General features: G+C 40.4%; 1 protein-coding gene and 1 long non-coding RNA gene across 2 annotated transcripts in view; one reads left to right on the forward strand and one right to left on the reverse strand.

Annotated features, from left to right (window-relative positions):
• Positions 1-23,309, forward strand: part of LOC117820159 (dehydrogenase/reductase SDR family member on chromosome X-like) — a 50,208-nt gene extending 26,899 nt beyond the window's left edge. Inside the window, exons 4-7 of the mRNA XM_034693838.1 lie at positions 4,936-5,037; positions 6,743-6,950; positions 9,478-9,685; positions 18,284-23,309. Of these exons, the coding sequence (XP_034549729.1) occupies positions 4,936-5,037; positions 6,743-6,950; positions 9,478-9,685; positions 18,284-18,463 (698 nt within the window). The 3' untranslated portion in view covers positions 18,464-23,309. The remainder of the gene's footprint in view (positions 1-4,935; positions 5,038-6,742; positions 6,951-9,477; positions 9,686-18,283) is intronic.
• Positions 2,875-6,938, reverse strand: LOC117820160. The gene is made up of 2 exons (XR_004632706.1): positions 6,811-6,938; positions 2,875-3,091 (listed from the first exon to the last, which is right to left on the reverse strand). It is a non-coding gene; the product is annotated as an uncharacterized LOC117820160 (long non-coding RNA).
• Positions 23,310-25,750: the final 2,441 nt, after the last annotated feature.

The raw sequence follows: 25,750 nt of genomic DNA on the forward strand, positions 1-25,750 counted from the left end.
TCATCACGTGATTAATTGCATCTGATATATCTGGCATTTGCGCAAGCAAGAGTGAAATTTGATGCGTTTACCAGCTCTGAATTTTGTTATCATATTTCGAGGTTGTGGCGCTTAATCAAGTCTGCTGGAGTCGTCACAATCAGGACACGAGATGCATGTTAAAGCCGTGGAAGGAAGAGGTTCATAATGAGGGAAGTAAGCAGCCTCTGTCATCTGATTCTGGTAGTCCTTTTTTTTAAGTGATCAAATTTAGAAACATTCTGAAGATGGAGCACAAGAACATGCTGCAACATGAGAGCCACAAATTGAACTTTTGCACCATGAGTTGTGAGTATAAGCCATGGGCATTAGCCGACTTACATATTAATTACCTGCTGTCCTGACAGACTGTGTTTGAATTTGTTATGATGTTCCAGGCAATCTGTGTGGCAGAGCAGCAGAGTATGTCAAAGTGAGATTTTCATGGACGTTTACTGTGGCATACTGAAGCCTCGCTGGAAGAAGAACTCCAAAGTGCTTTTTACTCCTCTAATCTAATCACAGTTGATGCTGATGACGCAGGGTTTACGTCCAAAAAATGGAACAAGGAGTTTCATTTCACCTGAGCCGTCATCCCAGTTAAAACATCAACTTGGAAAACTGTTTAATGACTCACAGTTGTAGTCCCAATTAAACATACGCAGACACAATATTGAAAAAAGCATAATGAAGTCGTCACTTTGTTTTCCCCATGACATGGCAGGATCCATTTATAGTCCCATTTACTGGTCGAAATTACAGCTGCTGCTGCATAATAGTGAAACTCTGAATCTACAAATAATAACTGTTTGAGAGTGAGACGTGAAAATGGAGTTGTTTGTGTAGCAGAGGAAATGGAAAGTGGAAAAGCAGGGTGACAGTCTTCAAGCTTCAAAGCAGAGTTAGAAATCTCCACTCTTCCATGAAACCATCCTTTTGACTTTTGCCCCCATCAAGACTTCACAAGTCATAAATGTGACATGGTGCATTCAAGTGTCTTTGTTTGGAAGTAATTCCAAAAAGCACATTGTGGCAGTTGTTTTGGAGTCAACAGAAAAAAAAGAAGTGTGGAGACACAAGAGCGAAAAAAGGCACCTTCACCTTTCAGCTACAATAGTCCTTTCTCACAGCACACATTCTGACTTGTTATGGAGGGAAACGTTCAGGTGATGCCTCTGTTCTGTCACAGTGTCCCAGTTAACCATGCCACTGTGACAGTGAGTCACCCTGCACAGTATCAGGACTCTTACACTGAAGCAAGTAAATAGGACTCACAAATCACTCTTTTATTGTTTTGCCAATGCTTTTCATACAGTGCCTTTTTTTAAGTATCTGCCAATGTGGTGGAAGTGAAGCGCTGCAGTCAGCTTAAGTAAGGGATAATGTGAAATAGAATGGGTGGTTTCTTGGTAGCTAAATGCAACTTAGACATACACTCACCAGCTCTGGTGTTTGACTCTGCAACGGTCATTTCTTTGTCCATTACATCCCCTGGGATGGCACCAGTTCAACCGTTTCAAGTATCAATCAATCAATCAATCTTTATTTGTATAGCGCGCAAAACCACAGCAAACGTTATCTCATGGCGCTTTTACAAAAATAGGAGGTCTAGACCACTCTATGTTAACTTATGAACAGAGACCCAACTTCAAGACAGGGTAAGACTCCGTTTGACCCCACCTTAATCCATCATAAGCATTGCACATCACATTATTTAGCTAGTTAAAGTGGCGAGGAAAAACTTCCTTTTAACAGGCAGAAACATCAGGCAGAACCAGACTCATGTTAGACAGCCATCATGCCTCGACCGAGTTGGGTCTTGAAAGACTCCACTAACTTTTAATTAGAAATCCAAAGTTTTGTTTTTATCTGCACTTCATAATTTGATTAAACCAACATGCAATTAAAGTTATCAATGTGAAAAATTTGACTTTTTCGAGAAACTCAAATGGGTCCTTGGGTGCAGAGCCGTGTGTCTTCTTCAAAGGCAGTTCCTGTTGTTACCTTGGGATAATTCCTGAAGAACAACAATAAAGTGAGTGTGTTTTGCTATTGAGCCACAGACGTCGCGCTCCATAGAGCATCCTGGGTCTTAATAGAGGGCTGGCAGCAACAGGGCTGTACCCGATCGATGGCATTTCATTCTCAGTGGGCTCCTTGATACGACTGACCTATCTGAAAGAACCCAGCCCCAAGGGATATTCAAGAGGACAGGAGTGGACTGACAGGCTTGACATCCACATGTGCACACGCATTCAGACACACACAATTAGAAATATTGATAAAAAAACTTTTCTCTTCTTCATTCTTTCCTTTACCGTCTCTTCCTCTCTCTCTGTCTGTCTTGCACACACATACATGCACACATACAGTCACCAGGAGGTGAGTGGCAATGGCTTTGAGATAAGGCTGCTATCAGACCTTAATCTTGGATGGCTGCACTCTCATCTGTCATGGCGGCCTTTTTCCCTATCAGCTCCATCAAGCTTCCTCCCATCTGCTGCTGTTTCAGTCCTCGTCCTTTCTTTGTCCACCAGATTTGACCCTCTACAGGCTTTACAGGAGTCATAAGAGGGTCAATATACCATTCTCTTGACATTTTACTTATTTCTGTATGGTTTACACTTTTTTAATGCTTTAAATCCAAAAACGATTTTTAAAAAGGCAAAAAACATTCAGAACCATCAGCAAAACAAGAAATGTCATCAAGCAAATCTACTTCATAGTGTTATATTTGTTTGTTTTATTCTGCTTACATTTTCTCACAGGGAATTGGTCAAATTGTTCCTATCGGAAGGTGCAAAATCATTCCATGGGGTCATACAATTTTACTTAGAAATGAATAAAACATTTCAATCAGGACATATGGTATTTTTTATTCCAAGAGTGTGTTTGCCCTTTGGTGAAGTGAGAGGAAAGCACGTTAAACCTTGCACAGGGCATGCAGAGGAGGATGTATGGCGAAGTAGCAATTTAGCCTTTCTGTAAGAGATGGGATTTCAATTTGCTGTTTAAGATTAGGAGTGACTCTGCAGTCCTGCGGTTTGGGAAAGTCATTCCACCAAAGGAGAGCCTGTTGGGGAAAGAAGAGATGAACATCTTTACTTTTATTTATTACAAAAGTAAATGAAGGAGAAAAGAGGAAGAGACAGGGAAGGACTAAAAACAAAGTCAAATAGTACTTATCTTCAGAGCTGGCAAGAGAATATCAAATAGGTAAAGTAGATGTTTCAAAATTGACATTTTCTTTGCAAAACTTTGCCATTAACTGACAAAGTTTCCAGTGTCTTGTTCTAAACAAACACTCATATTCTTGAGTAGGTTAAAGGTCTCAAAACCTTGATTTGATTTATTTTGTTTTGTTTTCGTCCTGTATTGACATCATCTGTATTTTAAATCAGTTAGTCAAGGCCGTGGACCAAAAGAACTCAGTGTGTTATTACAAATCAAGATGCGTGACTTCAGTCGACTGAATGATCAAACTTTATCACCCTCGCTCATTGGCGCCAAAAACTCTAGTCATTTAAATAAATGATAAATACTTTTATTATTGTAAGCCTATAATGACAGCCATTTATGTGTTGTGTCTCAGCAGCCATGCGCCACAAGCCAGAGCTGTACCTCACTTAATGGCTATTGCCATATTGCTATAATGCTACCACCTGGATGTAAACAAGCACAAGTGACAGATGGCATCTCATAGTGCGGCAGGGGTTTGGCAGTATTTTGATCTGGAAAATCGTGACAGGTAGGTGGTATCAAATTAAAAACAAAAACGACATGTAACAATTCGACTTGGGCAATGAGTAACCAGCAGAGGCCTGTGGTCCTTAACCTACCAGAAGGACTGAAGGACGGTGGTGCTAGATCTGCTAATGTTAGCCACATTCGGCAAACCAAATTGACATTATTTACACACTGGCACTGTGGTCCTGTCTTTCGCGGTGGCAAATAAATTGTGCTCAATTTTGACTTTCTGACATTTTAGCTCTCTCTTGGGTAATAGCAAGAGATAAGGCAACAGAGTGGGAAACAAGTAATGTCTCCACTGATGTTAACATTCCAATTTTGCATTTTGCCTGGATAAAAGACATTTTTTTGCTTCTTTAAGATACATTTAAATGTAATTACAAAGGGGATTTAACTGTTTATCTGGTCAAAGCGCAGTTCTTATGTGTTTTTAGAGCTTCTTGGATAGCGACAGGGTCAATTTAACTTTTTAACGTTTGTCAAAAAGGTTCTCTGTTGTCTCTTAAGCTGGAACATCTGCCCTGATGTTCTTAAAGTTGCTGTCATTCTAAGCAAGTTCTCAGTGCTGCCTTTTTATTTTGAAATGAAAGTTTGAACTTAGAAAGTATTACATAAGGGAAAGTTGTCATAGAGTTCTGAGTAATCCTTTATCATTTATTGGAAATTTTAAAGGGGAAGTTTCTGATACCTCTGCAGGTATTAAAATGATGGTGCTTCTTAAACACTAACTCTCTTCATACTTAGTAGATGTCCTACGAGGCGTATAGCTGTCAAGGTTTTAAAGTATACTTAGCGTTAAGAGTCCAAATGCTCCTATCCAGGATGCATATTTTCACACCTCAACACACAGTTACTTTCATGCTCTGATGATACCAGCTTCTGGGCAGTGCTTCCTTACCTGCGTCTGTTCATACATTACACCTGATAGAACAGTGTGTTAAGCTTTTGATGGAGCTCAGGAATAAGCATTAGGTTTGATATAATGTGCTTGAGCAACAGAAGCGAAGAGCTGACTGTATTGTAGTGTAAGAATCCACCGAGCCCGCTGTAAGAGATGATTAATACACTCTTTGATGTCTAACCACCAAAACAGCTCCAAGAAATAATCCTTTTACAATGGCTCTGATGTGTGTGTGTGTCTCTCTGTGTTTTTGTGTGTGTTTTCAGTGGAGTTCATGAAACTGGACCTGGCCTCTTTGCAGTCCGTCCGTCAATTTGTCCAGCGCTTCAGGGAGCAGGACCTGCAGCTAAACATTCTGGTCAATAATGGTGAGTGACGGAAATGTATTTGAATGTGGCATGAAATGTGCAAATCCTCAGCACAAGAGTTTCGATGCAGTATTTACTGCTGAGAAGTCATTTCCAAACATTACACATTTGTTTTACATGTGCTTTATCAGGCTGGTTCATATGTTGTTCCTAAATGTGTTCTGCTGGACTACTTTGAAAGATAATGCCATTTAAAACACTACAAATAACATATGCATGGGTGGTATTTAAATATGTTTTCATATACAACATAAACATCCTGGATCTGTCTCCTTAAAAAGTGACAATGTCCTTTTTCGATTCTATATTTACAGGAACACCTAAAATATGGAGCATGTAAAAAGAGTTGTGTTGTGCCATTATGCACGGTACACGTTTGTGTGCACTAGGTAAGGAGGGTGCCAGCTCTATCTCATTTTGAGCTACAACAAACCTTGATAGTAAACAGTTTAAAGAGGAACTTTGCCTCAATTTAAACAAAGTATTTCATTTAAAATGACATCCTCTACATGACTGAAGTTGTCCTTTAAATGTTTTTTATGAATTGACCATAAACAACATACATAATGAACTGTGCAGCACATTGCAGTCACATTACTGTTTGAGGAAAGTTCATGGCCATTTTTTCTTTATCCAGTAGGGGAGAACCGGGTTGGTTGTCACACTTTTTACTGTTTTAATGATTGCTCATTATCAAAACATCTTTCAATAGTCATTCCTACAGTAAATTGAAGCTTAAGGTGTTGGCTTGAAATGTGTATCCCTCTCATTTTCCAACTCATTGTAACAAAGAGGCAATTAATTATCAAAGACACTCTGACACATTGTGACAACCAACCCCATCACGGGGATGGTTGTCACACACTATGGGGTTGGTTGTCACAATGGTATTTTAATGGGAAAAATCTTTTAAAAAAGGCAAGAAGGCAGAACTAAATAGTGATAGGCCTACATAGCTTAATGAATTTTAACATAACATGAGCAAGGAACATGAACAGGAAACACATCTTTAGGCCAGCCTATATAACAACATAAAGAACCAAACAAACAGGCCGAATAATAATGGCCTACTCAACTAGGCTACATGCAGTCATTGTCTGAGTTACAGTGATGGAAAATGTAGGGTCTGCACACTCCAACTAATTTCACCATGCATGTTTTTGCCAACATGGTTGTTACATGTGACAACCAACCCCAAAGAGAATGTGACGACCAACCCCAACTGGAATTTTTTGCTAGCATCAAGGCTAACAACCATCTAACAACTGTTTAGCTAGCTAATACAAATCTAAACTATAGCTTTCCCCTCACACTTTGTAAGGCTAACACTTGTTTTGTTATAAACCCATCGTTTAAAAGCCTAGAAGAAAAATACTGAAGAGCTGAATATTTACAGTTTGACATGAAAAACACAAAAAGTCGTCTCACCCCAAGTGCAGCTGTCTTACTCCAGAGAAGACTATGTAGGTGAGCTCTGATCCTAATCCTGGAAATGTCCATACCCCAATTTGAGAGACAGTGCCCTCTGGTGGCGAGATATAACGAGTGTGCCAACCAACCCGTGTGACAACCAACCCAGTTCTCCCCTATGTTCCATTTTTTTTAGTTATGGACGGACATTGTTTGTTAAACATGTATTCGAATCGAATTAGTGTTTTCTTTGTGTGCTTTAAATACTTGTGTACATGTGTATTTGTGTGTCAAGCGGGTGTCATGCTGGTTCCTGAGGGCCGGACTGAGGATGGATTTGAGCAGCACTTTGGTGTGAACTACCTGGGCCACTTCTTGTTGACCTGGCTGCTTCTAGACATACTACAGAGTTCTGGAAAATGGGGTCACTTCTCTCGAGTGGTCAACATCTCCTCCTCTGCCCACTGCATCGGGGAGATCAGGCTATATGACCTAAACAGCAGGTAAGATCACAGACACAAACACAATCAGCAAATTAAATGATGCATTATAAATAAAAATCAATTCAGAAAAGGAGTTATGTGAAAAGTAATTTAATGAGATATGTTAACATTATGTCATCAATCCAATGATCAGTCAGAAAGAGAAAATATTAATTGACCTTGTAGTTCCTTATATAGTTTTTCTTTGGTAAGGAACATTACAAGCACCTTGTCTCATTTACCTGCACTTCTTCTGTGCTGGCAATGTTCTGTCTGCAGTGGGGGTCAGCTGTTGGCTCCAGCTCCCTCAGAATCATTCCAGCGAGCAGCTCTGCTGTCCACAAGCATTAGCACCTAAGATATCTTCATTTTGTTGTTACATTACTTCAGCAGTGGGCTGAGGCAAGTGTACTTGTACTACACTTTCTGGGCTTTTTCTTTATCTTCCAACTACTCAAAGCTTTTCCCAGAAACTCAAAGCAGAGGCTCCAGAGTGCCATTCTGCTCATCAGAATCAAATCTAAATATCTTTCAGTCACTGGTACATAAAAGGACACCGTGACATGTGGACTGCATGTCATCAACCTCGCCCGTTGGCACTAGAATTGCTAGTTGGTTATACAAATTATAACATTTTTTATCATTGTAGACCTGCAATCCTGGTCAAATGATGTGTCAAAGCTTCACAGCCACCTGCCACTAGACAGAGCTGTTACTCCGGTCAATAACCATTGCCATAATGACATAATGCTCTACTACCTGGATGTAAACAAGCACAGATGACAGATGGCATCTTGTAGCACAGTGCAGTTTGGCGATATTTTAACCTTGAATATGGAAATGAAGTTGTATGTAGGCTCTGTCTTGATGAACTATAACCACTCACTGAAGCAATGTATAATCAGCACAGGTGTTTGGACGTCAACTTGCAAAGAGGTACTAGCTCTGCTAATGTTAGCCACATTTGGGTAACCAATTTTTCACTGTTTACCCACAGACTTTGTGAGCCTGTGTTTTGTCTTGGTAAATAAAAAGTGCTCAGTTTTGACTGTTTTCTGAGTTCTTTCTTGCCCTTAGACTAGGGGGGTAGTTGGAATTTGTTATTTCCATTTAGAAGGCTAGAAAATTAGTTGCTTCAGAACTAGGGATGGGAATTGATAAGATTTTATCAATGTCAATGCCATTGTCGATTTTGCTTATCAATCCAATTCCTTATCAATTCTCCAAACGATTCCTGAGTATTTTTTTGAGGGGGAAAAAAAGTAGTGCTACACAGTCTTCCCAACCAAAAGGAACCATTATATATTTTCCAAAATTATGTCTGCACAAGACTGAACACGAACATATTCAACTTGAACATACTAAACAATAGGTTGACCTCATTCTCGGCCGCGTGAGTCCTGATGTGGACCCTCGAGCCTGGATGAAAAGACTTTGAATTTGGAGAGGAAAAGCGCTTTTCCTCAGGGGGTCATCGCGGATGTATTTTACCCGCTCTCGGTGCCTCATTTTCAGCCGCGTGAGTCCGGACGTGGCCCCCTGAGCCTGAGGGAAAGCTTCCTGACTCCAAACAGGGAGAGGTAGGCGGGGTTTCACCTAACCGATGCGAACATGTTCACATGAACCCTTCTCCACTTCGGCCTGACGTGAACCCCAAGCTTTGAGGCTGAGTCTACAAATGCTTCAGCATATTTGAGGTATATGCACCTTCAGGAGTTCTGCGTCTCAGGGTGTGTGACGTAATGCAACGTACCACGACGTGACGTGAAGTGACGTCATGCTGGGAAATTAATCGTTAAGAAGAATCGATAACATTTGAGGGATCCGGTTTTCGATTCCCACCCCTATTCAGAACATAGCTAGTAACATTGTTACATGAGAGTTAAATTCAAGTCCTGTTTTACAGCTGTGTTTCTGTGGGACAAGCTTTACTCATTCAATTGGTATAATAATGGATGCTTGCACTGACAATTCCAACAATAATAGACAGATATGATCAAACGTTTTTATGACATGAAAAAATTGAAACCACTTCAGTGTAAAAATAATAATCTGAGAGGCACAAACACACATATTTGCAAACAGCAGCTATTGAAATGATAAAAAAAAAGAGATCAGTAGCACAGATCGTAACGGAACAGTTAGTTCTGAGCTGTGGATCATTTTTGTAAATAACTGGCACAGCAGATTTCCACGGGCCTAGTTTCAGATGCTTTAGTTCACACTGGGTCCCTTTTTGCCAAATGTGATCATTGAGCCTGGAGATTCAGAAAGGTGTTTTATTTTTAACCAAAAAGAAACAAAACGTGTTCTTGTTTTGCAGGACATGATGCTTCACCAATATAAGATTTTACCAAATGTGCCAGCAAACAATCAGAAAAACATTGAAAACTGCTTTTTCTTTCTAACCTTGTTTCATTTAAACTGAGACACATTTCATTTTTGTAACATCCAAGTCTGACAGCGTCTGTCTCATCTCTCTCTCTCTCTCTCTCTCTCTCACTCTCTCTCTCTCTCTCTCTCTCTCTCTCTCTCTCTCTTTCTTCAGCCAGTGTTACTCAGCCCATGCTGCTTATTGTCAAAGTAAGCTGGCACAGCTGTTATTTAGTTCCCACCTCCACCAGGAGCTGCAACGTGAAGGATTCCCACTGAGTTCATGTGCTGTGGATCCAGGCATCGTGGATACGGCTCTCTATCGCCACCTCTGGACGCCCCTCCTCTTGGCACACAAAACACTGGCTCACCTTCTTTTCCGGGTAAAACACTCTCCTGACTTTCATCTGCTTTTCTCAAACAGAGACTAAATTGATTTCTCTCATCCAGCAAGAGTGAAGGGAGATATGAAAGAATATTGAATGAGATTTAATATTCCTTTTCATGAGAATTTTCTGCACCGTATTACATTATGAGGGGAATTCCTGTAGGGTGCATGATGAACCTTTTAATGTGGCTGAGAGGCTGATAAAGTTTATAGATTTTTATACTCCATTGTTTTGCTCCAAAGCTGCTCTGATTGAATCACTTTGTGGTTTGAGGAACATTGAAAGGACACCAAAGCCTTCAAATTCTTCCACAGATCCTCCAAATAGTAGTTAATTCTGCTGTTGTCCTTGTTAAGTTCTGTCAGCTGGAATATAAACCCCTTGAGGGTAAAATGAAGTAGCTAAGTGGATTTTCTCAAGGTCTAAGAGATTTACAAACCAATTTTTGTTGTAAGAAAACAACAGATCTACACTCTAAATCCTTTGCATTGATAAAGCACTTATCAAATGCTTTTACTCTTAGGAACTAAAGACCTCATTTTAAACGTTACAACTGATCCAAGCTTAAGTCTCCCTCAGTCAGTCAAGTTAAGCATCACCTATAAACTCCTCCTCTTCACCTACAAACCCCTGCATGCCCTTGCACCCCAATACCTGGCTGACATCCTCCACCCCATCCCGGAACCTAAGGTCTTCGGACCTGGGTCTCCTCTCCATCCCCCCGACTAAGCTGCAGACTTTTGGGGACAGAGCATTCAGTGTGGCAGCCTCCACACTGTGGAACTCACTCCCTCCTGACATCTGCAGCGCCCCAACCCTGTACACTTTTAAGAAAGCAGTCAAAACACACCTTTTCCTCAAGGCCTTTCCCCATTGTCCCCACCTACCCCCAGACCCTCTACCTGACCCTGTGAAGCGACCTTGGGTTTCTTGAAAGGCGCTATATAAATATCAGTTATTAAACTGTGAGATCTCTGTAGCAAACGTGTCAAATAAACTATGGTTGTAGTCAGGTTCTTTCATTATAATAAACAACAAAGCTAGCTAGGGTTGTCAAAAGTATTGGCACTATTGAAACTATGATACTGAATTGATACCACAGGTTTAAAACAATTTGTTGGCATTCATTTTTACATTTGATATAATGCAAAATTTGGCTGCACAGTATTGGAAAAAATACATTAGAATATATATTTTTTCTGCAATGTGTACAAACAACAACAACAAGAAGAAGCAGCATGGCATGTGTGGTTCATTGGCTTGACATGCATGTCCTGCGATGCAGCTATTACATTCAGTATGCCTATCACAGTGGCTACAAAGACATACTGTGCAGTCCAAACCGAAAGACAAGAAACTTCAAAAAGCAGACCTCGATTCAGCAACCTAGAGAAAATATAAAAAGCCACTCTGGACAGATAGCTGAATCAAAGAAATAGAACATTATTTCTCATTGATCAGCAGAGGTTAAGTTCAATAGAACCCAGAAACATTCAAACATCCCTGCAGGAAGGTGCTGTGGTGTGTAAGTATGTAGCCAGGGAGCCTTGATGTGTGTGCTGCTCTGCTCACACTCAGTCACACCTGCAGCTCTTCTACAGCAGACTGTTCTCATTCACAGGTTGCAAATACTGACATTTGTCTCTTCCCTGTGGCCTCTCATTCAGACACACTGGGTACCCTTTAGCGCATGTAGACAGAAACAGATCAGAGGGAAGAGACAGTGATGTCACCTGGTGGCTAAGTTTTCCTATAGTAGAAACCTGAGGACTGTTGGCTGGAGGCTCCACACTGCTGTACAATGATTAAGGCCCAGAAATCTACAAAACACTGTAAAATAACCCCAAAACCAAAAATACAGGCAAGACAAAAGAAGACGGAATTGCTGCAGACAGAAATCCCCATACTCATAATGCTCTCCAGTACTGTTACCAATATTGTAAAATGCCATTTGTTTTCTTCTTTGAACCCATACCATGTGTAAGTTTGTAAAAAAGTAAAATTACTAAATTTTCTGAAAGAGATAATGAGTAAACAGAACAGACTGTATACTAAAATTGACAGCATGTGTTCACTGACTGTGAAGCCAAAAGATTTAGAGCTTCTCCTGCTGACTGGCTGCAGTATAAGTCCGCCTCCCTCATATTAAAGCTGGGGTTGGTAGTCAGATTTAGATACACTTTTTGTTATACCGGTTAAAATGATTTTTATGTCCCGATGGCAATCAATACATAATATGTTCTTTAAAAAGAGTGAAAAAAGCCACTATCTACAGCCGGAGGAAAACCTGAGAAAACACCAACCAATCCCCGCCTTTAGGGTCCAATTTATTAAACCAATCAAATCCTGTCCTGCCGTTCTGCCCACTTCCTGCGCGTACATTTCCACGGTGTGTACTCCTCGACACTGCCTCTATTTACTGCCCCTCTCGCTCGACCTCGGTCCTGTCCCCTCTGACCCGATGAGGTGCTTTGCTCAGGACTGTAGTCCGGATCAGAGTCTAAAAAGCTCTCACCACCTGGGCTCTGACAAGCAAAAGAATTAATGACATTTAGTAAGTCCTACAGAAATTTATATTGTAGTGTCCGTCCGGATGCTGTAGGGATGACGAGCCGATTTGTGAACACGTTGATCTTTAATAACCGGTCACCGTTTAACAAACAGTAGAGCTGTTACATTATTAAATGTATTATAACTTTTCTCCTGAAATTGTGTCACCGGTACAACTGGATAATGCTAGCATGACAGTTGTGAGTACTAACAATAGCCATGTTTGTTTGTGTTTTTAACTTTCACTATGATCATGTTTTGGTGAGGACTGGTTTTGAATCAGTCACGATCATATGGTCGCGAGGGCATCATTTTGGAGGAGCTCGGAGGGGAGGGGGGAAGGGGTTAGACGGAGTCCTGAGGAAATGCTACATTCAAACTCATGCTAGTTTTCTGTGACTACCAACCCTAGCTTTAACAGATGGAACATTGGTCAAACGAAAAAATTAAAATACTCATTAAATGCATTTTCATGGTTTCTTTCATTATAGTTCCTATCATGCTTATTAATGACCGACTGAAAAAAATAATAATGATGATTGACCGCTCTGATGACAAATGTGGGCGCCTGCACTGTTCTGTACCAGCTTAGCAGAGTAGAGAAGAGATGGGGAGAGAAAGCCTAACAAACACTAACACAAGAGCCATTCAACTTTCCGTAACCATGAGTGTCTGCCTCAGACCTACACAAGAATCCGTTCTGCTGCAGACTGCACTCACTTGAGGGTTTCTCAATGTTTAATCAGGAAGTCAAATGCATATTTTGATAAGCGGGGGAGAAAGTGACGTCAGTCGCACGGGTCTACCAGCCAGGTCGCTTTCACACATGCCTTGGCTGCACCAACACAACATGTCAGCACCCATGGAGGCAGTCTTTTTGCTTCACATCTCACAGTCGGCAGAAATAAAGGCATGTTGTTTATTCTATGTATAGTCAATATTAAAAAAAAAAAAAAAAAAAAGTGGTATTGTATTGAAGTTCAATTTGTTGGAAACATTACATCCCCACTAGCCATTATCTTTGACATTCAAAAACAGTAACTCGGTCTGATCTCTTGGACAGGAAATGCTTCATTGTTAAGTGTTGTTCAAGCTACCACAGAGACTTGAATTAATGAACTCAATGAAGGCATTCTATTATAAACAAGACTTTATTATACAAGATAAAACACAGACACAGTTTGCAGGCACACACTCACTCACGGTCTCTCCACATGACTACATTTAAAGTGCTGTTAAAATCAAGGCAGCCTGCTCACAGTGCATTATATTTTAAACATTTCTTGCATAGCTCAAAGCGCAGGCCGCGGGCTGCTGTTAATGTCCCCGGGATTTAATGGAAGGAGACAAGTCTGCGTGTACGAATTCAAAACCGCAATTGTCACTGGCATTTGCCTCCGAGCACAACCTTTGGGATGCTTCTGCCCCACATACGTTAACACATTAATATCACAAAGTCATGCATGTAATCATTACCACGCACGCACACACACACACACACATATATGCACACACTCACACAAACATAGTAACTTTGTTTCTCTGTAGTTATGTACCTCTTTGTACATCAAGCCAAAACACTGAGGTGCATACAGAAGCAAAAAGTAGAAGATGGATGGAGAGAAATGAAGTACTTTAACACTGTAAATTACAAAACCATCATTTGTAGGAGAGTCAGAGAGGTATATAAAAACAGTTAGTATTGTAGAATAGCCTCATTATGAGTAGACTTCTCTATTATAGAACAGAAAGAATGGATCACTTTAAGGGGAATCTATGCAGGAAGAATAATTTTTGAATTTCCTAATTCTTGACTCTGATTTGGATAATATATCTATTCCATAGGCCAAAAAAAAGTGTTTTATATTACCACATATTTATTTTTGCTGTAAGGATTGTGTATTTTGAATGGGTGTGTATGTGGCTTCCGATACTTCTGGAGCCAGCCTCAAGATGACGCTGGAGAAACTGCAGTTTTTAGAACTTACGCATTGGCTTAATAGCTGGCGGTTGCCGGTTTATCTGTTCATGCTTGTAGTGAAGTTGTTTTTGTCTTGGCTCACTGTGTTCCTCATACTATTAATGCGTATATTAAACAACACTTTATTAAAGGTTTAGTGCTGGTTAGTGTAACCAAGCGGCAACCTCCGGTCTAAAAATATGAGTCCAATTCGGAAGTGTTAAAAACTGCAGTTCATCGAGGATCTGCTTGAGGCTGGCTTCGGAAGTACCAGGAGTCACATACACATAATTGGCAAAAAGATGATCTTTGCAGCAGAAATAAACATGTTTACAGCCTGGTACAAAAGACGAGTGTAGTCTGGATAGCTCATTTCTCCATCGGCACATGTTGTAGGGTGGGTGAATTTTTTTTTAACTCGTCAATTTCGAAGATATTGAGATTACGAGCCTTCCAATGAGAGGCACAGCTGCCTGCGGGAACACTGTAGCTGTTGGCTAGGAGGCTCAAAGCCAGCCTCTTTACGTCACAATAGCTCGACAGCAGCAATATGGCTGCCGCTGTCGATAGGCTTCAAAACAGAGCTTCAGAAACAGATGGGTGCTGTCACGGATCCTACATCCATATTTTATACAGTCTATGGCACTTACACATTGGCTTAATGGCCGGAGGTTGCCGCAAACACACACACACACACACACACACACACACACACACACACACACACACACACACACACACACAAATACACACACACACACACACAAACCTCAAAAATTGCCCAAGAAAAGATGATCAAAAATGTTAACTTGACCAATTGACATGGTGTTGCTTTTTCCATGTATATTTTCCAACAAATATCTGCAATTACGTCTATTTTATGTTAAGAAACTTTTTCAAAAACAAGATATTTACAGCTCCTGCACATGGCTCATGTGTCTTTTCTTGATTAAAAATCAAGAGACAGGGTCTACTCATAATAATGCTGCTGGAGGATATACAAAAAAAATAGAAGGATTCAACTGTGGACACGTCATGACCAGAACTTTTACCTGAAGTGGGCTTACAAGAAATTGAAGATCAATGGCCTTATTAGCCAGAGGTTTTCTGTACATCCGCAAAAGCAAAGTAGATAGGAGCTAGAGGTCAGAGAGTTACTTTGAAAATACAAAGTCATTATAAATCAAATAAAACAAAGAACTGAATTTGAGGCCAGCTGTGATGGATACAACCTTTTTTCTTTTCACAAAAAGCTTTCTAGGAAGTGTTTTTTTTTGTGCTAAAAACCCCTCCATGTGTGAACAGACCTTTAAACTACAGACAGCAACATGTATAATGAAGTACAAGTTGTGTTCCGTTACTCGCATTGAAAAATGTACCCCTGAGAGCATAATCATTCATTCAGAAAAACAATTAAAATTTATGTTTTGAAAAATAACACACACTTACCTAAATACACAAAGTATTCAAGTGTTGTGTTGATGCATGTAAGATGTGATCCCCTCCCTGCTCTGAAACCTGCTCCCGGTCTCATAGCTGACACTGAGATCATTGTTAAAATGCATCAACACCAACACGCACGCAAGCACGCACGCACACACACTTATGCATGCAGACGGACACACATACACACCCTGAGTCTGCTTTCCACTGACACTAACATACAGTGACATCAGCACTCCTCTGGCTTTTAAACAAGCTCACAAACACACATAAAGAAACACATACACACAAAAGCACATTTGTTTCTTGCAGTGATAACTTATTGTTGAACTTGTTATTATGCAGTCATTTCAGTTTTCCTTGATGTAGTGGGGTGTATGATGTTGGATTTATGATATGATGGTATTTTTTTCTGCAAGTTTTGGCTGATTGATAGCAGTTTGTGCACACATACACCATTCTATTTCCACCTAATTGTGGATACCATCAGGTGTTATTTGAATAAAACTGAGAGCTGCAGAAAAACTCTCAGCCTGACCCAACAGTTAAAATTGATGTATACTTTGTTTTCAGCACTGTCCATCAGATTAGCTAAGGTTAGCTTATAACAGTGTCTTACTGTCACAGTCTCCATGATCAGAGTTTTGTCATCGTTCTACCATGTTAGCAGATATGGTTATTCAGGGCTTTGATTAATATTTATTTAAAAGTCTTTGTTGGTATTAATTTTAAGTTCAAAATTTTGTAGGAGCCATTTTTGAACAGATGAAAATATGGTTATAACACCAGTGTGTCTCAAAATAAGTTTTTGTCTTTAAAATTCAGTAACTTATTCATTTTAGTGTTGAAAATAGGACATAGCTGATCATTCTGTCAATATTTCTTGAGAGTAATTTTCTAACTGAAGTTGAAATCCTGTCTATCCAAAGACATAATTTCAATGCATTCACATTTTCATTCAAAACTCATAAATACTGCATTTTATGGGCCATGTGATGTTAGGAAGAAGGCCCAGAGACATCTCATGGAGGGAACAGTTTTCAGCATTCTCCACAACGAAAGAATAAAGAAGACTGTGCATGCTCAGGCGCTTTTTGGCTGCGTAACTCCAACTATGACACAGAAAGACCCCTTAGATGATTGAAATATAACGACATTCGTATCTCAACACATCCTGATGGCTGACAGTGATGAGTGCTGGACTTGTGGGAGCACAGAGTCGTCTTTCAGTGGTGACCTTCATGGCTGCTATATTTATGAGATACAGCTTGAACATCACTCATATGTGTGTGGATGTGTTATGAATCTTATGACAGAAGCTGATATATCAATGAAATCTGGTCTTAACATAGAGGTTGAACCAAGGTCTACAAAAGGACGCTAAAAAAAACTTTCACTTTTGAATTGTTTTGGAACATCTTTTCAACGGCAGCCATAGACGGTTTCTGAACATCATTTCAGGAGGAAAATGCTCATTGGTAAGCAATCGCTGTATCCCTGGCTCTTGAACTGCTCCAGCAGCAAAAGGGACACAGTGTTCCTCATGTTGCTTTTTTCATTTACAAATAGCAGGAATCTCTGCCTCTGATAAGCTCCCTCTACCTCTACTCTCTACTGGATACCTCCACCCCCTGACTCTATCTTGATACGATGACATTGTCAATATCAGCACGTTAAACGTTTTAATCTTTTGGTTCATATTGCTCATAATTGGTAGAAAAGATGAAGAGTTGGCCCTCATGCCTCTGCGACAAGGACTATCTGTCTGTTTTTACATTTTCTGACAGGAACCTGAGGTGCACTGCATATTTCCAATATAAAAAAGTCTTTTGATGTGTTTATTTATCATATATTAAGAAGTATATTTCACTTTAAAGCTATTTAGCTATTGTTTTTAAATAACTATACATTAGGGCCGCTGTTTAAAAACCATCAACATCGAATAGTACACCCCCTTTTTTTTTGCCCCTTTTATACTGTGGAAAAGGCCCCAAAGTTATCTTAAATACTGTTCGATTTCAGTTCTGTTTAGGTTATGCTTTCACTTTCAATGTGGGAGGGGCTTCCCTAGCTAGTGTTTGACTGTGAGTGAGGGATGCCATGCGGTGATGAGTAGCTGGTGCAGTGACAGACGAGTGATAAGAAGCTGGATGTGCGTGAATGAAAGAGTGAGTATTAATCTAAAAGGAAAATTGTTATAGGAAAGTTGATTTATTTGGATGTTCAACTGTGAACTGTTATTGAGCCACCGTTTGGAGTGTAGATGTTCACCATGAGTTCATTGTGTAGATTTGCAGACATCCCGGCACCGACCGGCTCTCTTGCTAAGCTATTGCGGTAGTATAAAGAAGTGTGTTTATTGCTTTACCTGTTTAAGATATATCTGTTGTCCCTTTTCTTTGAAGAAAAAAACACACACCCACACACAAAGTAAAATCCCAAATCAACCAACTTACAGCTCTCTGTGTTTTTCGTGCTCTTTGAGAGTTTGGCCTTAAGTGGTGTTCTGGCTGACACCCCCTGTGTGAACCTGGTAAAACTTCACAAACTTGTGTCCAGATGGAGTTGTTATCATTATGTCCACTACATATACAGTATGTATTCATTTGAGTGTTTTTGTGTGTTTGTTTTTTCCTCAGACTCCTTCAGAGGGCGCCGCCACCGTGCTGTACGCCGCTTTATCCCCGGACCTGGAGGGGGAGCATGGAGGAGGCTTCTGGGCCAGTGGGCAGAGAGAGATGACAACACCACTGACCTTTGACCCCCAGCTACAGCTGAGCCTTTGGCAAGCCAGCCTGCAGTTGCTGGGCCTGCAGTAGCATGGCACAGAAGGACAACAAACTGGACTAATCCTCCCACAAAAAAAAAAAAAGAAAAAAAAAAAGCATCAGATAAGAACTTAACCCAGGGGCCATCCTGCCATCTCCTCTGCCCTTTTTTTCTCAGTACTTCTCCATCCATACCTCACATCGAGGTGTGTGTAGCGATTTAAGCTGAACATGTGGGCTGTGATTGGGAGTGAAGACCTGCTTTTTGTTTCAAACCCGCCAAAGAAGGGCTTCAGGGGATGGAAGAGGTTTTTTGATTTCCACAATGAGCAAACAGACATATATGCACATGTACAAACATATGCTGGGGTTTTATCGATTTAAGAATTTGCTGTAGATACTGAGCAGTTGTTCACATTTAGTCAGGAACAAACATCCTCTAAAGGTTTATTCCCTGATAGTGGCTAACTTCAGATGTCTGGTCAGAAGAAATTGTTGCACAGTGTCGTGTTCAAACACCTGCCTCACTCTGCCTTAATGTCATTAGTTTGGCTTTCTGTGAAAAAACTTCTTTTTCTCCAGTGAAAACAGAAACGGTGTTCCAAAGGTTTTGTCCATCACAAACCTAGCTGAACATAGCACTACGTTTTGGGCAGAAAAATTTAAAGTCATGATCTAAATTTTTAGGTAGGACACTTGCTTCAAAGTCAAGTGTCAGTTAAGCCTTGGCACACATACACACACACACACACACACACACACACACACAAACACAAACACACATTCATGCACCATGACAATGGTCTGACTTTTCAAATCTCAGCCTGCCTTGCTCCGGCAGGGGAATGTGATGTCATCCGTATGCTTTAAGAGATCACAATGATTTCTCAGATCGTCTCACCATCCTGTTGGTGCGACTGAGAGCACTTTAATTTGACCTACATTCATGTGCTTTTACTGGTTTCCACTCTCTGCATCCTCATGTTTAAAACTAATAGGTGTATTATAAGCTGTGTGAATTCTGCTGTTGTCATGCATTTGTTTGGAAAACGTTTTCATCTCCTCTATCTTCGCTTTCTCTCTCTAATGCACAGTTATTCAACAAATGACGTCCCTTCAGCCTGATCAGGGATTTGAGAAATTACCGAAAAATAGGATGAGGTTCTGTGTAAAAGTAGGCCGATATGTGGAGTTATTCTCTGCATAGAGGAGGCCGAATATTTTGTTCTGGGTATTTTTTTTCCCGCTGCTCTTGTTTTCTGAATCCAGGATTTCCAGATGTTTGTTTGCTTTTGTCTGCCCAGACACAATAAGGGAAAGGATGGGGAACCAACCACCACTTCACTCTGTCCCTATTTTCCTTTGTGATCTGTGTTAATCGGTTTTACTGTGTCTGTGATATGTGTGTGTGTTTTATGCACAGGAGTTAAAAATTTACTCACGCTACAGACCCGATTCATGTTGATGGAGAGCACAACAATAGCAAGTCCTGGAGGAGCAGCGACAGGACGGGGAGTGAGAGGAAATGCACCTTTTTTCAATTACAATACCTATGATTGGTTCCTCATTGCTTCTGCTGTCGCTTCCTCGATTGGCGCAGCTCCCAGTGCATTGTGGGATTGAGATTTCCCAGCGGTGAGAATTAAACTCCATCTGCTGAGCTGACACACACACTCCATTCGGAAACACTGAAAGCAGCAGATCCAGGCACAGGCTTATCTAAACAAGCACACAGCAAACAAACACGTCTGGTACTCATGCAGCAAAACACTCACATACACACAAACACTCACACATACATGCTGCGCCATAATGCCATCTCCACTGTGATAAACCATTTTAGCTGTGAAGATGAAAGTTTTATCTCAAATTAACAAGTTATGGCTAAATATTCTTCCCCCCATGCCCTCCCTTGACTCGATGTGAATACTGCCACTGAGCATCCATTATCTGCCATATGTGAAGCAATAGAATCTCTGTGGTAGCTATTCAGCCAGTAGCATAGGGACAGAGGTTCAGAATACAAGAGAGCCCAAGACCACAAGTGTTTCATTGAAAATACGTGCTTCAAATTACCCTTAGGGTGAGACATTAAAATGATCTGTGTCATAGAACATGGACTGTGTAACACATTGATGTAGTCTCTGTTATGTCACCCACTGATTTCTGAAGAGCTCTTCTGAAACCTGACTGTCAGTCAGCCTAGACACAATCAAAGAGGTGGGGGTGAGCCTCCTGGCAAACTACTACTGGTCACCCACCAGTCTATCAGCTTGTCCTCACCCCTTATTATGTAAATATATTAATAAAACCTCTAACAGTGTGTACAAAGGAAGACATGAGCTACACAGACCAAAACTGCTCCCTGAGCCGGGCTTTAAACATGTTTATTTCTGCTGTAAAGCTGAGCATTTCAACATGCTGGCTTTTGCAGACAGCCTCAGTGAACCCTTAAGGAGTTGTAATTTTGTGCACTTCTGCATTGGCTTCCTCTTTTAACACTAGAGGTTGCAGCTTAGTTTTACATTTAAAGGTATTGTGCAGGTATATGCGCATGGTTTAAACAGGATCAATTTCAAGTTCTAATTTGTTTTTACTTCCAGTTTGACCTTGTATTCCATATCAGGGATCCTCTGTAGGATGCAGCCCACAAAAAAGCAGGCCTTCCCCCTCCCCACTAACGTGTGACACAGGTCTAGACTCTGGAATATAAAAACCAATGTAGTGTTCGAGTGCGCCTTAGTATTTAATATACGTCCAAGTTTATCACAGCCAACTGAGTTTGCAGTATTTGTTGTGACTTTAAAGTCAACACACAATGAACAAAAAGGTTACAAGATCCATATTACTTCCATTTGTAAGTCGTGCCCTGTGATCAACTCCTCCATGCTGCAAATTGTTGAGAACATGCCTGGCTTCCATTATTCACAACCTATTGTTGGCCTTGTCCATTTAGTATGAACACCAGAAATACCAAGGATCTGGTAAATACAACCTGATCTTGAACATTCAATCCTCTCATACATACCCTGCAGGTTTGATGAGATAGATGGAGTGGATTTGGGTATAGATTCAAATCACCTGAAAGCTCAAAAGGCTTTGTTGCTTGTTGCACATTTTGTTAAATGTATGCATAACATAATTCCTTATTAATGTTGACTCAGATCACCTTGAATGACTTACATATTTCAGATGCTTCTGTTTTATTTACTTCAAAGTCAAACATTTTCCAGTCATAATCAAAAATGGAGGTTGAAAAATCACAAAAAACTGGATGCCAGAAACATAGAATTTAACCCTCAATGAAATCACTTCCAGTATGGCCAGCTTCAGTTTGAACTGGGAAACTTCCACCAGCAGGCTTACCTCTTTAAAATGAGAGTAATTGATACCACTGAGCCAATCAGGGATTGCTGCGTCAGGGATGACAATGCTTAGTTTTTAAATTCAGCTTTGATTTAACAAGGCTGAAGATCACAATCCAGGTCCAGTTCATGGTAAAAATCCAAATCTGAGCAAATATTTGGTGCGGTTGAATTATTATTATTTTATTCTTTGGTTCTAGCATTTTTGCAGGGATTGAATCTGAATGCCAGCAATATTGCTTATCTCTAAGAACTTCTACTTAGTTAAGTCAAACAGCTTACAAACATCTTTTGCCCCAGTGCTTCCTTGTTTAACTCTGTTGTTCTCTGAGGCCGCTTCGAAGCACTGACTGAATAACAGATTAACAACCAACCTAGTCCTATTAAGCTTCAAGTGCACCCACTACCCTCCACGTAAGCAAAAAACACCAGCTTGCTTCTCGGCAGTGCTCATTCAAAAAGTACAGTGCTTCAGTGAGGGCTACATCCTATCCAAGAGCTATCGTGTTTCTCACAGTCCAGCTGCTACAGTTAATGTCTGAAAAACCCTGAGAGGAATGAGAAGAGGACGTCACTGTCTTTCTTATCTGAGCACAAGGTTTTCTCAAGACGCAGTGAGGAGAAGTATGAGGGTCTGTCCTGGTGTTCTTGTTGCGTCAGTGTGCAGAGGAGGGCTGCTAAATTATCAATGATTACCTTGTTATATATTTAGCTTACTCCTCAAGCGTTCCACACAGACAGGACAACACGGTGAACTTTCCGAACTTGAACTGCAAATAAAGAAAAAGAGAAAAAAGACAAAAAAAAGAAACAGCTCAAGTAACTGTCTGTGATATTGTCTGTATGTGATTTACTCGTATATGATCATTTTAAAGCGTTGTCGCCACTGGACACTGACCAGTGGAGCTGTATTTAGACTGACAATGTTCTAATAGCCATTCTTCTGTCTGACCTGGGATTGCATTTATATTAAATGTTCCAGTCCCAAGTTCTGCAAATCCTAAATGTGTATCTGTATAGGAAGAGCGATAATATAAAGATGTATACAGGGGGATGCCGGATGAGCTGAGTCCTTACTGTGGTGTCGTGCTACTGCAGGTTGAAAATAGATGGTGTTCTCACATCCAGCGTAAACACTCAGTCCATGTGGCCCCTGAGGATTTATGAAATGTGCAAAATGTTTTATTTTTGTCATGATTTTGTTGTTGTTGAGATACACATCTTATTGCTTTTGCTGTGCCTAAGAAGAAAATCTCCCTCATAAATGTGTAACTGTGAATTCTCATGTAGAAATGAGCTTTGTAGAAACTGTGACTACGTCTTGTCTTGTGCATTGCTGTACGTTTTTTCTCTCTTTGGAGTGATGGGAGGTGAATGTGAATGTGTGTGCGTGTGTGTGTGAGTGCGTGTGAATGTGTGTCTAGATAAGGGAGTTTCATGTCCATGTTTTTTGTCAATGGTTGTGACATTCCAGCAGCAGCCACCACCTTTTCTATTATCCAAAGCCTCTCAATAAACATATCATTGTGCCACTTGTGCCTCTCTGTCATTTTCAGTGTGTGTGTGAGGAAGAAACTGTTGGACTAATGACACACAGCAGAAGCATGAGACAGCAAGCCTCAAGCTCAGTCTGAACTTTTGAGATGTTCTGTGATCCATCAGTGAAACTTTCACACACACATTTACTTAACAGGTCACTGGCTTTAACTGTTTCCTGTCTCTCTTCTGATGCTTTCAGACACCAGCTGCCCTAGCTTATGAGAAATAACTATTACACAACATTAATTTAAAGAGAATGCAGCCTACTCATCATAGATTGTATAACCAGCACTATCTACTACCAAAAAAACAGTATTTCAATCAGGAGAGACACAATTTGAAGATTAAATGTTATTTATTACAACTTAATGAATAATGAAACTTGACAGAAATCTTTGGTGTAAGGACTCTATGGGGATAATTTTGTGAGTGTAGGATGTGTGAATTTGGCAGCAGAAGAAATCCCCCTAGAGTCCAGACACGGGTGTTGGTGGTTGATGAGTTCTAGGAGTTGAAGACTTGCAGAGACAAGGTGGAGATGGGGAGGTGGAGGGGTGTGCACCATCAATGCAAGAAGGAACTAGAGAGAGAGACACATTTAAAAAGACAGCAGAAAGTTGATAGGCTGGCGATAAGGGCATGCCATTGAGCTATTGGATGACGCCGCCGCTGATAGACCAATGACAGCTCCAGAGCATGCAGCTGGAAGCGGGTGAGCTATTGAACGAGGGAGAGGAGAGTTAAACAACTGCTGTGATTGCTTTTATAGTCTTCCTGTCTGAACTTTCACTAGAGCTACATTTCTGACAACTAACAACCTTGTGATTTACCACTCAGAGTTAATTTGATTGCAACAAATCGTTAGCTGAAATCAGTATTAACCGATGCCGTACATACTGTCACTATTTCAGTTGGACTCAGACATCAGTAAGCGTAATTGAATGCTTTGCAGATTAAAAGCTAACATGAATTAGCTTCTCCACAACAGCTCATTTTCCTCTCACACTGTCAAATTTTACTGGAGCACTGTAATTTAAGTTTGTACACTTTGTCCTCTAAATGTTGCCAAAAGAAGCGGGTCAACCACCAGTCTAGTACATTTTATTCTTTGGCGGTAATTTCTTGCACTCTGTCTGTAATCCCCCCCTCTCCATATCAGGATCTCTGGGCAACTCATACTGGCCCTAAATAAACTGCATCTTACCAGAGGGCCTGCATGACTACTAGTTCCCATCTTTTTTCCCCTGTTAAATAGAAAACACAGGGGTCAAACGAGGCGAGACACATCCTAACATAGCCGATTTAGTACCCTGCAAAAAAGTGACTCAAGTCTGTTAAATAATCATTACAATGACAAGCTCATTATTGCAAGGAAAAACTCAATATGCACACAGTGATCTGGCACATCACCAATAGCGTCACATCAATCTTACAATAGTGCTGGCCTGGCTCTGTAACATTAAACAGGACAGAGAGGAGGAGTTGTCCCCTTGGCAAGGATACAAGGAACTAAGGGCACTATTGCCTGAATACTTGATTTCATTGCACTACAACACAGTCACTTATGTTTTATTCTTAATAATGAAACATTGTTGCTGTCTTGAAGGAAAAAAATGATATTAAAAGAATAAAGCCACACATTTACAAGAATAAAGTTGTTATATTACAAGAAAAATATATACATTTATGACAATTTAAAAAATGAATTTAAAGCTATAGTCCATCTATATGTTATGATGAAGGGGGAGATCAGAAGAGCAGCCAGCTGTCTAAGAATAAAGGAACATGGAACATCTTGTGAAGTTACAGTGTCTGCTTTCATAAATAACAAAATACTCAGCCCTTTTGTATTCTCAGACATCACCACCACACTCAAATAGGTATTAGGATTTTTGGATAGATTACGCAAGGAACTGAGTCAATTATGAAAAAGGCCAGTCTAATAAGCAGTCTCTGCACACTTCAACCTCTGTTTGTCCTCAGTTGTAGAGTTTAACTTCACAAGATGATCCATCTTCCTCATTTTAATGCAGGCGGCTGGATGCTCGACTGTTATTATGTAACATATAGATTAACCACAGCCTGCTATTACGACTTCTTTCTCATTAAATTACAACTTAATTCTAGTAAATTTATCACTTCAATATCATGGCTGTATGACTTTATTCTCATAAATTGAGGACTTTTTCATTGTAATTTTACAACTTTTTTCTTGAGTGACTTTATTCTTGTACCAGTCATAAAAGCTCCTGTGAGGAACTTCCTGTTTGTGACACTTTTGGGCCCCCTGTGGACAGAATGATACCGCTTATATCTCTGCTGATGTTGTCCTGTATGTGTAAGTTGTGTTTGCTGTAGGATATAAGGAGGCATTACTGTCGTCTGGGGGTGCTGGTGGCCTAGCGGTCTAACAACCCATGTATCGAGGCTATAG

The sequence above is a fragment of the Notolabrus celidotus genome, chromosome 10 (genome assembly GCF_009762535.1).
Source record: "Notolabrus celidotus isolate fNotCel1 chromosome 10, fNotCel1.pri, whole genome shotgun sequence".
NCBI lineage: Eukaryota > Metazoa > Chordata > Actinopteri > Labriformes > Labridae > Notolabrus > Notolabrus celidotus.